Raw genomic sequence first — 13,136 nt, forward strand, 5'->3', positions numbered from 1 at the left:
ATTTGCCCAATATGTCTTTGTGATTCACTTCAATTCGAACAAGTATGTTATTGCTGTGGTGCAAGTCGAATTGATCGATTGAACAACAGTTCTTCAGGAACCACATATACCCATGAACGCTTGCTTTGGGGTTACACACGTTACATGTACGAATGTCTCCTTGTCTGTAGTAGCAATCCTTTCCTTGCTCAAACCATCACTGTTGCTGATCTTCGTTCCATGGTTCGTTTCATGACTCAGGCTGATGCTACGGGAGTGATCATCTGTTGTAAACTCCTCTGTAATATCCTCATTCATACCAAAGCCAAGAAAGATGAGGAAATTATGGAATTCCTAAAAGAGGAAGTATTATATCATTCCATTCAATCCATCCTTCAAACTCTTCCATCTTCTCACTCCAGTATGTTTACACTCTTCCATTTGACAAATCTTATAATTCTTCTCTGTGATTATGATGACGAGATTCGAACCGTTTTCACGACAAATAATGGAATTGAAATTCTTCTCAGTATTTACAATTTCTCCCTCCCACCTGGTCAACATGCGAATTTGATTGGTTTCGTCGGCGAAGAAATCCGAGCATTGTGGGGTGGTCAAGGTCGTTCTGCTCTTGCTCGATGTAACATCCATCAGCTAATGAGCCTTCTACTGTGGGCAGTTGACAACGAACGATCGGAGAGTGTGAAGGGGAGTGTTGGCGACAACGCTATGTCGTATCTCTTGCGTTATGCATATGGAGATGACAAACAGAAGCAGATCTCCAATGAGCAAGAAGTGTTACTCAAGTTCGGAGTTCCACGGTTATTGGTGCTGGCCAATGTCATAATCTCGTATGGAAAGTTCCGAGAATTTTCTGCGAGATCTGAACGGTTGTATTTCAGTGAGTGCGTGTTGCAGATTGTGTTGAGTCTTTCAGAGTCACTGAATCGATGCAGAGTAAGGGATTATAACTCCTGTGAGTTGTAGACAATCCATTTGAGTCGTCACCTCCTTCAGAATGGGATTACTTCGATTTTGCTAAGTATCGCTCGATCCCCGTGGATCCCGTATTCAACACGAGATCTTAGTATCCAATGTCTTCTTTCACTTCTCCAATCCAATGCTCCAGCCACAGTATGATTCGTACTCAATCTTACCTCTAGAATGCGATGCTTAGTGATGATCGTATGGCTGTAAGCAAGATTCTCACATATGTTCATGATCGAGTCCCTGCTACCGACTTCAACTCATCCATTAACAGTGCAGATGTCACTCCTCTGAATACTGTGTTCCGTCTCCTTTGTACTCTAGCTCATGTGGGTGCTGGCGCTCTTCAAATTGTAAAAGGAAATGTGTTCTTTCCTATCCTTCTGGCAATGAGTAGTCATGATGATGCTGTAAGCATATGGAATGTCCCTTAGCAATAGCTACGCCTAACAGCGGCTGAACTTCTCTGGACACTCCTTGACAAAAAATGTGCCTTTTTAGGTAGTCCATTAGGACAGAATTTGTCGGTGAATTCGTTGATTGATCGCTTATCTAAGACTCTTCGGGATACTGTGGAGAAAGGCCGTCAAGATGCATCCACACAGAAGTTGCTTCTCTATCTTGTGAACTGTATAACCGTGATTGCATTCAGTGGTCCACGTCGTCTTCGGATTGACGAGAATACGCTGCAGTGCATGCTTCGCATGATCTCCTTCTTTAATATCAATCGAAGTGGACTCACACCTCCATACTCTCCTACAGACTGTCTTCATATTCTCCTCAGCCGGAGTCGGTAAGGTTCGATGGATTTTGTGATGTGTAGAGATGGCTGGAGCCTCCTTAATCGCCTATCTCCTCGACTATTGGTTGGTATCTTGGCCCTTCCAGATATCTACTTGCAGTGGTTAGCAGCAACGGAACTGGAGTCGCGTCTCCAGCGTGTATTGACTTGTGAAATGGCAGAGCTACCAACTGAGTTTGAGAATACTGAAGTGTCCGTTCAATTTGCTAATGTGACTGTGAATGCCCGTGTGTTTCTGAGCAAGTGGAATCTCTGGATGTACCATGTGGAAGACTCTCGGATGATCTGTCGACGTGTGTTTCTCCCAGGACTTCATATCATTAAAGGTCAGTCTACACGACTAGTATTGAGTGCAGGAGATGCCCAACCACTTATCCTGGAGTTATCTGACGAGACTCTCACGAATAAGTGGTGTTCTCAACTCCAGTCCTTTGAACTTCAGCATGGAGATTCCTGGCAATTCATGCTTCGTACACTCAACCCCAATGATCAGGGTAGTCTTTCACATATCACATTACGCACCACACCCACCTCCTCACAGTCAGTGATTCTTCATTCTTCTGTCCCTATTATGACTGCCCAGATGCTGAATGAGGCTCTGGCTCAGAATCATTATAGTTTGGACACATTGAAATCGAGTCTTAATAGGCAAGTGGCTGCATATGCCACACGATTACAAACCATGATACAAATTATGACCGAAACTGGAACTCATGCTGCAGAGGTACAATCACTTCTTCGGGAATTGGAGAAATCGGAGGAAATCCTGTTTGAGCGAGAGTATGGTTTGAGGGTAGGACTGATGAATAGAATGAATTGGAGTATTGAAATGCCGATGGCTCCTGCTAGTATTCCAATGTGTAAATCTGAAGTGAAATCGGATGAAAAGTAGTATCTATTTGATTGTTTATATTGTGTTTCTTTTTACGAATTTGTTTTTATTTCATCTATTAAATTTGTATGGAACCTCTTAAACCGTCAGTGATTTCTATCACTCCTGATGATGTGAAAGTTGAAAATGAATTTAAAATTAAGATATAGATGGTTAGTGAAATGCAATCGAGGATGGTAGCAAAGACAGAAGGCCAAACGAGAGAAATGACAGCTGGAGAACGACGAGATCGGCTCATTGGTATTAAATCAACTGTTAATCGGTTATATTCATCGTTTCTTCAACAAACAAGATAGAATCTACCTAATACGCTTTGCGAGAAAAGGAGGAAAATAACTCATTTCCTCGAAGAAGGCTATTACAGTCCCTACAGACAGTAGCCGAAGGTGGATTAAAATAACCACCTATTGTTAATTGCCTTTCTATTCTCCTACACTTCTTACACCTTACTCCAGTTTCTGAATCAATATGTCCAGAAGATAAACCTGGAGTTCCTCGAATGTCCATGGTCTTCTTCAGAAGTGTTTCAATTTCAGCATCATCTAGTTCATACCTACAGTTAATGAATCGAACCAACCAAACATTGCACGCAAGGACACACTCCTCCTACAGATAAGATCGGTTCTCATTCCCTACCTCCAAAGGATAAATGCTGTCAACATAATCAATATAATAAGAAGTGTCAGGATGATCACAATCCAGTGAATCCATGCATAGTTAGTTTGCTCAATACGAATAGCATTCGATTTGAAAAAGACTAAACATCAACTACAACTCTAAGATTCACTTTTGCCATCTGCATGCTGAATAATACATTGAACTCTATATAATGTTTCTGGCTTCTTGACTGGAAATGAACAGTATGTCGAGGTTGCATTAAAATCCTTTGAATTCACTTCAATCCCCTTACTATCGAAAAGACTGCAGTGAAATGGAATATCGAGATTGCTGTCAACACGGAAGTACACTTCATCAGAACGAACATATCCAGAATGAAGAACAAATCGACCAGTTTTGGTAATAACTACTTGTTTCATTACAATTGGTTTTTCATCTTTCTTTAAGAGGTCATGACCAGTACACATAATTTCATAGGTTGTTGAAGGATCCAGATCTGATAGTGAGTAGGTCTTCCGTCCTATTCGTGACTCCAATGATTAAAATATCACTTCGAATCCTGATACCCTCTATTCGGCGTTGTAAGTCTATCACATCAATGTCTTCACCAACTTTCCAGGCACCACACCACACTATTGAAGGAGATGAAACGGTAATATCTAAACTAATATGGGTTGGTTCAATCTGGAGAACATTAAACAACAGTTGTAAACGATGTTTGGAATTATCATTAACATAATCAGGCGACTTTCTTCTATCAGTAGTCAAGCCTGTTCTCTGTAAGTCAGTTCATCACCGAACACCTACACTATCAAAATCACTTCTTGATGATCCTGAGTACCTCTCATGTTTAGTTGCTATGCTTTGTGTCCTTCCTAGTTGAAATAGACAGACTATGTAAGAACTAAGCCATTTTCGCTTACATAGCGCGAAACATAGAAGCAATCTCATATCTGAGTTATTCGGATAGAGTTTGATGCTGTGATTACGGTGACAAAAAGAGGAACAAATTCTGTTCTCCTAAAAAAGTCTCGATTTGTAAACACGAGTTTCTTATCTCTTTGCAACAAAGAACAATGAGTCAACTAAATGAACATATGTTGCACATCACTCTCCATGCGTGGAACATACAACCAGTTAATATTCTTTCCAATATGATCATACAACAGAGCCAGAGAATTACGACAATCAATTAAATTCATTCGAAACTGCATAATATACCATTCATCATAACTAGCAAGCATGTATTGTAAGTCTTCCACATCAGGAAAGCGAATCAACTATTTCATAAAACTTCATGAATTATTACATTTCCGAGCAAAACACCTCGATTCAAGAGATAATTGGAAATGAAGGAGACGACATTGGAAATCGCACCTTCCATGCTATTCAGATTAGCGATATATTCCTCCTGAACAGAAACACCGAAATTATTTCCATCTTCGATACGAGGAACATTGAGAGAGATCCATAACTTGATTGCGACGACCATCCGACTCACCTTTGTCATTTCGTCGTTTACAAAACGTAATAACTCAGCAAGCTTCTGTGTATCAATCCATCTATGCAAACCTACCGAATTGGGAGGAATCGAACAATCTGCTGGAAGTGTGAAACTTTCATCTCTTACCGGTTCCTTGATGTCTAATACAGATGAATTCCGCTTTTGGGATCTTCGCTTCTTCTGTTGTTTCACCCATGAATCATAGCTGCCACGAGTACTTTTCACAAATTCGTTTTTCAGGTCATTACAATGCACAAGGCGGTCTGTAAACTCATGGATGTTTCCATACAACTCCTTTGCTAATTCTTGTGATGACATTGAAAACAAACTCTCATTCTACTGATTATCCATCCATCCATTATCCACTTTAATACGTTCTGTCAATAACAAGACTTCTACAGGCAGTTCCTTGAAGAACACATCTTCTCCTTGCTGAATTAGTTTTTCATTTAAATCAGTAATCCTTGCTTTCGTTTCCTCCGAGGTTTGAAGAACTCTGGAATCCTTATGGTCTTCAAGAGAAGAAGACATAGTTCTGTCTTCATCTCCTAGAGGAAGAGCCATACTAGTGTCTTGATATAAAGAAAACAAGCCATAATCAATCCCGCGGTTCTTTCATTAATTACCACATACTCATAAGTTTATAGTATACGTAGATAGAAAGGTTTTCAAAGGTTGATAGATGTTTTTAATAGAGTTTCAAAGAGAGAGTACATCTTATAGTATTCTCTTCCCTCTTTGATTATCACACTCTATAGAGTCCAATTATACTACTGATTCACAAACCAACAAAGGTTCACATTCATTTTGTTTTCGAGTATCTGGAAATGGCTTCGCAAAGTGATATACAGTTCCAGAGATTGAAGACAGAGATGGGAAGTAGTGTCTTGAAGCAGCTTGTCTCCCTGGAGATTGGTATGTCTGTTGAATCCTTCTTTCTGATTGTACATAGATGTAGAAAACAAATCCATTAAGGGATACACGGATTTGTGTATTGTGCCTCATGGAAGAGGACTTAAGAATATTCGACTCAACTGCAGACAATGCGAGATCGATAGTATCTATGTAAATGATGTATTCTTGTGGTAAAGTGATTGTTATGGTTTTAGATACCTGCGAAGTATTCTTATTACGATTTCTTGGATAATGTTATGTATGATAATGCCCGTGATCTGAAATCATATTATTCACTTCTCCGAGGATCTCTAGCCATATCCTTTGTTTGTGTTGAAATTAGTGTTCTTGACTACCAAGCAGCTAAAGACGGTGAACTAATTATTGAAATTCCAAAAGAGGTTCAATTATCGTATTTGAAACGAGATGTCTACGTTAGGACGTTCAGTAATCAGCAAACCACTGAGTATGTTATCAGTATTATATTTGAATGATTAGATCAAATTCCAAGTTTGTCATCGAGCCGTTCTCCTCGGATATTCCTTCTCTTAATGATGCAACTGCGGATAAGATCCCTCCTGCAGATAGCAAGGTCTGGAACCGAGTTTATCAGCACAATCCGATCCAAATTCATATTAAATATTCTCTTAAGAATCCTGAAGTTGGTATCTATTTCCGTGATACTCCAGTTCCTCACATTTTCTCTTGGAGTTGTTTCTTTTCGGGAAAGCAAGAAGAGACATTATGCAATGGCACACGAACTTGGCTTCCATGTATTGATATGGATTTAGAGCGATGTCTGTGGGAATTGGAGTTCATTGTTCCTTCAAACTTTTCAGTTCAAGCCAGTGGTGAATTTGTGAAAGAACAGATGTCTGTAATGAATAAGTGAATGAGGAATAGAAGTAAGATCCATCCACACAAAGCCATTCATGTCTTTCGGTCTTCGATTCCTCTTGCAGCTTCTTCTATCGGATTTGTTGCTGGAGCATTCAAAGAGAAGATTCTTTCTCCTTCCAATTGTCTCTATGCTGCGATTGATCATGCTCATCCCTATATGCTTACATACTGTGTCTGTTCTTATTCATACTCATTCATAGGTTCAGAAGTTGTGGAGAAAGCTGTCCATTTTCTCTCCACTATCTTCTCTCATGAATCCATTACCAATCATTCTATTCTGCCTTCTACTTCCTTCGTATTCGTTCATCAACCCCCTGAACCTTACTGTGTCTGTAAGAATCTCATTATCGTTGACAGAGACCTTCTGATTGGTGAACGAGTATCATCTAATAACCGCGATTATTCATAGGATTTTGCACATATCTCAGAATTCCATCATATGATATGTATGTGTCTGGCCTATCAATTCTTTGGTATTCTGGTAGCTCCTCTTTCGTGGTCAGATTCATGGATTTGTATTGGAATTCCATCATTTCTTGCAATGCGTTTTATACGATCTGTAGGAGAATGACTAGGATGCTAATGTAGACACTTGGAGAGAATGCTGAAAGCTATTTATGGTTCCGATTTCGTGATTCTGCATTCTCCATTGAAGATCAAGTGGCGTCGCTTCCAGCAGATCAGAGTAATCGCTGTACGATCATGAATAATCGACCTTTAGCAATGGGAGGAGGTGCAGTGTTCTTAACTAATTCTCCATTTGCTACTCCATTGCTCTTTGTAAAGAGTCCTATTGTAACTGCTCTGATAAGTCAGCGTTCAGGAGATACGTACTTTCTACAAATAATAAACAGTATTGCTGTTCGTTGTCTACATTTATTGGATGAAGAAGCTTCAATTCAACAAGGAATCTATGACTTGCTTCCATTATCCAAGCATTTGTCTTTGAGACAGTATGTCCTACCTCGACCCCCTTCTCTTTCTCTTGTTACTTCAATTCAAGAAGAAAGTATCATTCATCAACCTATTCCTCCTATTATCAATCAAGCATCTATTCAAGAGGATATGGCTTCTAAGCGTCTGCGACTTGATCCTGTGGTATCAGTTCAATCTTTTGATGTAAGTACTCCTCTCCTGAGTATGTCAAATCAACCAAGTTCTCCTCTAAGTACTACTTCATCCATTCAACATGTGAAGTTGAATTATGAGAGTGAGATTGGTACTGAGAAGGCACTACGACCATGCATCCAATCTTCTCGTTCTTTAACCCAAGACGATTTCGATGATCGAAGTAAATTCTCTTGTTTTCTTACATTTCTAGTGTCAGTTGGCTCATCCACCACGGAAGGAACTCTCTCTCATGGAGATGGATGTGTGATCAAGACAAAGACAGCTCTCGTCTCCAATGATCTCTATGATCAGTGTGATGTGACTATGAGTGGTGAACATGCAATCATTCCTCCTTTGGTGAACATGCAAATTCCTCTTTGTTACGCTGATGGAAAGATTTCAACATCTCTTCGAGATACTGGAAGTAGTATTCAGATCATCTGTTGATGTCTAGAATTAGATCCTGACTTTGAGTCAGTAGATCGAATGAAGTACAACCTATGTTATCTCTCTACAGACTCCTTCATGCGACTAATATCAGATAACTTGTCATTCAAGGATGATAACTTCCAGACAGTGATGGTAGAACGAAACGGATATGATCAGTTTTATCTTCAATTCAATTATGATAGTACACAGAAAGAATCACAGCTAATTCTGGAACGTCTTTCTAAGGATATTGTCAGTAAGGATGAAGTAATTGTGGAAAGAACGGAAGGGACGGGAATTCATATGGTGTCACTACGATTTGAAGATAATGAACGTCGAACATCAGAATTCTACAAGCAAGCAAAGTCCCATGTATGATTCAGTGAGTGATATCATGAATAGAAACAAGAAAATGAATCAAAGAAGGCTACTCAAGTGTTATTCATTCGACCTGATCCTGCTCATTCTTGGTATGCTGCTTTCACTACATGTCAGACACTTCGAATGTGGACAACTCTCTTCTTGAAGTGTACTTCTGAAAGTGATCGAGTTTTGGCTCTTCGTGCTCTCGTGTATTTTGCTCAACCTCCTGACAAACACGAACTCCCTCGTCGTGAAGACTATACAAAGGAGATGGCTTTCAGAGATCTGATTCGAGAGGAACAGCAGCAGGGAAGTTCAGTTACTCTCGAGCAATTCATGAAACCTCGTAAACGCAAAACAGATGGTGAACCGAAGAAACCAAAACCGAATTCTGAACATCGAGTAAATATGAGATTGGAGATTCCAGAACGATATCGACGAGCAGCAAAAGAACGTATGATGAAGTATAGAAAGGATATCAAGAGACAACAGCAAGAAATGGATGTGTATCCTGATGAGGGACCTATTGATGTATATGAGAATTGTTTGTATAGTGATGAAGATATGTATGTCTATCAAGGATCTTATAACTATAGGAATATTGTTCAAGAGGCAATTCTTGCTTGTGTATTCTGGCAGAAATTTAGTGCCGAAGATCCCCGTGAAAAGTGTCGTGACTTAGGCAAGCGATCTCTAATGAGTTCATTCCACAAATTCTTCATGTATGAGGATGGTAGCATTTATCCTGTGCTGTATGATGAATCCTGTATGATGAGACGAGCGATGGTAAGTAGCATTGCATTACTACGAGATAAAGAAGAGTATGAACGTATGAATAGTAATTTATAATAGTTATACACCTGATGACGTGTACGAGTTTATTCTGTTACAACTTCAATATCATGATTATGTGAGTACGCCTCAAGTATATGACGTGGATGAAGAATATGTGGCAACATTACTCTATTCATTAGCTTCACTTCAAACTCGAGCCATGGCTGCATATATTGATCCAGAAAAGTCTCTGTTATTTGTCATTGTCATAAATAGTCCTGAATTATCTCAGCCAGCAGACAGTCACAGTGAGTATCAAATCCTGCGTTGTCGTGAGATAATCACAAATTATATGACTTATCCATCACCATCATTCAAATGCAAAGTGTTGATTGCTGCATTGTATGCTGAATCTGTGTTTGAGATGTGTGCTCGTTATCCTGTAACTACTCTCTTCTCTAAATACATTGATTTGAGCTATCCAGTGTAGGTATTGATCAAGTGATGCATTCGTAGAAAGATTCGTTGTGAGGCTTATCGTTGTTTAACTCGTGTACTACTTCGAAAAGAAGATAATCCTAGTTTTTGGGCTTCCAATTTTACTTGGGTTTTTGATCGAGCCATGGCTGATCCTGATCCTTCTGTTCCCGTGGCCTTCTTGAATTATCTTATCAATCCTGAGTCCAAATCACCATTTACACCTGTTGCAGAGTACTATTTGAATACGACACGAATTATGCGGCCCTCATTGCCGAATTTTGCGGATAATAATGATGATGGTTTTATTCTTGCTGAACGGATTTGGGAGGCATTAGGTAGTCGAAGTCGATACAACACACAACTCCGAAAACTTCTCTTCATACTATATAAGCATCTATTTGGAGTCGATCTTCCTAAAGTGTATGCAATGATTGCGAAGGAGGTTGGAATTGTTCGATTGACATTTGATGATACTCCTTTGGAAATGTATCCGGCTATGGTAGGAATGATTGGTATGATTGAGGATAGGTTAATACGATATACATTGATAAAGGAAAAGAGACTCCAATTATTGAGAAAGAACGTCGAGTGGGTAAGAATTGATTACACATCTAATTTTGAGACTCTAAATCATTTAAGGATAAGTCAGTATCCATCAAAGTTCGTGTGTGGAGGGATTCTCGACATACTCCTTAATCCAGTAAGAATTAATAGTGTTTGTTCTAAGAACCAAAACGGAAAAAGATGACTATACCGAGGCTCGAACTCGGGATCTCTCGCGTGTCAGGCGAGCGTGTTAGCCACTGCACTATACAGTCAAGTAATAGAGTTTTGAACTGACTCGTAATGAAAGCGACATGGAATTGCCATTCTGACTATAAAGCATCTCAACTACCCATAGCTTGAAAGAATAGTTTATTTCCATTCTCAATAGCAATTTATAATAATCATAGAGAGTAAATCCTTATCACAAAATCTGCTAATAGTATTTTACCCCACCCCATTAAATTGTCCATCGTTATTGAAGCAGAAAGTGTGCTATAGATATGTCCTCGGAACAAGCAATTCACTCTGTGCAGGCCTTTGGTCGTAAGGTATGAAATGATTGAGTTGTGTGTGTTTTGGCTGTTCAGAGTCTAATCTCCCGTTATAGAAGACTGCTGTTGCTGTCGCTCACTGTAAGCAGGGAAAGGGAGTCATGAAGCTGAACGGTCAGCCTATTGACATCCTCCAGCCTGAGTGCCTCAAGATGAAGGCTTTGGAGCCTGTGCTTCTTCTCGGAGCTGAGAGATTCGCTCATCTCGACATCCGTATTACTGTGAAGGGAGGAGGTCGTGTTGCTCAGATCTATGGTACTGAGTGGTTATTTCGATATCATTTATTAGCTATTCGTCAAGCTATTTCTAGAGCTATTGTTGCCTTCTATCAGAAGTGTAGGAAGTGAGTCTTTGGTGTAAGAGGTAGATGTTGATGAGCAGGCCAAGCGTGAGATCAAGGATATTCTGGTGAGCTATGATCGTTCCCTGATTGCTGTTGGTAGGACTGAAACAGTGTTATGAGAGTTAGATCCTCGTCGTTGCGAGCCCAAGAAGTATGGAGGTCCATCTGCTCGTGCCCGCTACCAGAAGTCTTACCGATAAATGCTCAGTCTCTTGTGGCTGTGTATTGTTGGTTTATCGTACTGAGCACACCCTTTCTTGTTTCTTTCAAACATTCCATAACCCAATCAGAATACACATTTACAGTTAACCCAAGACCTTCAATTCTTTCGAAGAACACAACCATCACTTGTATGACCATACTTGTTACAGATGGTACAATAGATGGCATCTATACTCAACACACCACACATACACATACTCTTTCGATAATACTCCTTATTGAACAGAGGAAAGATCTCAATATACCGCTTCCCAAGATGTCTCATATGATACTTCAAACCCTCTTTGCAATCTTCCACACATGAAAATGTCACAAACGCTTCTCCACTTGGTCGTTGCATCGTATCTTGTCCAATTACTACTGAAGGACTTCCATCTCCAGTACGAGGAACTACAAGTGGAGAGAAGAATTTCGCAATATCTTCTTTGGAAGCCTATCTTTCATTCACATCTCTCATTCTCACTGAATACGGTAATCCTCGTAACTTCAATGTCATGATCGAATTCTCTTCAATTCGTTGTAGTAACATCGTCTCTTCCTACCCATCACATTCTCTCTCTATTCCTACCAGCAAATCACGGGAACCTTTCTCATGTTGACTTCCTTTCTCTTCTTGTACTGTTCTCTCTGGTTGACTGGACTTATCGAAAGATGATTGGTGACGAGACTGAGGAATGAACTCAGCACAATTCGGATTCAATACAGAGTTACCACCTCCAGATCGTCGTAGTGTCTTGTTGTTGGAATAATACTCCAGAGATGAATATGAAGGATGCACACCAAATCCTTCCTCCAATTTGAACTCAGAACTCATATTCGGATCTCCTGTTAAGACAAAGTCACTTCCACTGTCACCCACTCCTAGATTCATATGAGAACCAGCATTACCTCGACCCAATGAATACTCATTCCCATTCTCACCAAAACTCATCGCACCATTGTTACCAAACCGACCTTGTAGTGTGGGTGTACGAGCTGCTAATGTGGGTGTACGGGCTTGAAGAACTGGTGTACGAGCTTGCATTGAGAGAGGAGAAGCTTGATTACGTCGAAAGCCACCTGAAGGAACGAAACTGATACTATTAGCACGACGACGCTCTTCAGTTCCATCCGTTGTCGACACTCTCGTAGACATCTCCATAGGACCTAACAAACCTCGACCTGTTGAATGGGAACTTGTACTGTCGATCGAACCATGGTTTATAGACGAAGTTGAACCCATCGTCCATGAAGGATTGATAAATGACTCATCACCAGGATTCCTTGATTCTTCCCACAATGATCCTTGAGGATTCAATACAGACGAAGAGAGAGTAAATGAGATTGGTTCTGAACCATGACGAGTGGATATGGCACGTGTAGGAAGATTGGAAGTCAAGAGAGAGGAAGCATCTCTGTCCTCATGAAATGTGAATAAGTTCCCAAATCGATACTCATCAGAACCACGAGATAAGTGGAATTCTGGCATGGATTCATCTTCAGAAAGATGAGGAGTTTCAAGCAACGAATTAGGTCTCAGAAGAGGTGTCTGAGATTGAATCCGTGGATAACCCAACAAACCATCAGGAACTCGACTTTCAGACAACGGATGATGACTTTCAAGTCCAGGAGAGCGCAGATGAAGGGAGTTCAGTCCTGAATAGGATGATTGAAGTAGACTTGGAACAAACTCTCCTTCTGTTGCATCCAGAGAACGATGACGTCGATTTGACTCTTCTGACCAACTCCCAGAAGTTTGATCC

At 40.2% G+C, this 13,136-nt stretch overlaps 5 protein-coding genes across 5 annotated transcripts; 2 read left to right on the top strand and 3 right to left on the bottom strand.

The window, feature by feature from the left end:
* Positions 1-2,963: 2,963 nt before the first annotated feature.
* JH06_3675 (hypothetical protein) lies at positions 2,964-4,126 on the bottom strand (the record flags this gene model as incomplete). Its single annotated transcript, XM_014673397.1, has 7 exons — positions 2,964-3,064; positions 3,095-3,213; positions 3,243-3,266; positions 3,297-3,417; positions 3,448-3,798; positions 3,830-4,053; positions 4,086-4,126. The coding sequence occupies 7 exons, from the start codon at positions 4,124-4,126 to the stop codon at positions 2,964-2,966; spliced, it is 981 nt and encodes a 326-aa protein (XP_014528883.1).
* Positions 4,127-4,363: 237 nt separating this feature from the next.
* Positions 4,364-5,346, bottom strand: JH06_3676 (proteasome activator complex subunit 3; the record flags this gene model as incomplete). The annotated part of the gene is made up of 3 exons (XM_014673398.1): positions 4,364-4,558; positions 4,588-5,118; positions 5,149-5,346. 3 exons carry the CDS (start codon positions 5,344-5,346, stop codon positions 4,364-4,366), a joined length of 924 nt encoding a protein of 307 aa, XP_014528884.1.
* A 308-nt stretch (positions 5,347-5,654) lies between these two features.
* On the top strand, positions 5,655-10,480 carry JH06_3677 (hypothetical protein; the record flags this gene model as incomplete). Its single annotated transcript, XM_014673399.1, is given in 12 exon segments — positions 5,655-5,697; positions 5,741-5,847; positions 5,892-6,142; positions 6,175-6,564; positions 6,580-6,955; positions 6,986-7,135; positions 7,165-7,867; positions 7,898-8,110; positions 8,141-8,487; positions 8,518-9,299; positions 9,331-9,738; positions 9,769-10,480. 12 exon segments carry the CDS (start codon positions 5,655-5,657, stop codon positions 10,478-10,480), a joined length of 4,482 nt encoding a protein of 1,493 aa, XP_014528885.1.
* A 298-nt stretch (positions 10,481-10,778) lies between these two features.
* Positions 10,779-11,372, top strand: JH06_5334 (40S ribosomal protein S16; the record flags this gene model as incomplete). Its single annotated transcript, XM_014673407.1, has 5 exons — positions 10,779-10,826; positions 10,886-11,084; positions 11,118-11,165; positions 11,197-11,268; positions 11,299-11,372. 5 exons carry the CDS (start codon positions 10,779-10,781, stop codon positions 11,370-11,372), a joined length of 441 nt encoding a protein of 146 aa, XP_014528893.1.
* Positions 11,373-11,491: 119 nt separating this feature from the next.
* On the bottom strand, positions 11,492-12,862 carry JH06_5333 (hypothetical protein; the record flags this gene model as incomplete). Its single annotated transcript, XM_014673406.1, has 3 exons — positions 11,492-11,827; positions 11,858-11,932; positions 11,963-12,862. 3 exons carry the CDS (start codon positions 12,860-12,862, stop codon positions 11,492-11,494), a joined length of 1,311 nt encoding a protein of 436 aa, XP_014528892.1.
* Between the last annotated feature and the right edge of the window lie 274 nt (positions 12,863-13,136).

This window comes from Blastocystis sp. subtype 4 (genome assembly GCF_000743755.1).
Source record: "Blastocystis sp. subtype 4 strain WR1 chromosome Unknown seqid_0044, whole genome shotgun sequence".
In the NCBI taxonomy this organism is placed as follows: Eukaryota; class Bigyra; order Opalinata; family Blastocystidae; genus Blastocystis; species Blastocystis sp. subtype 4.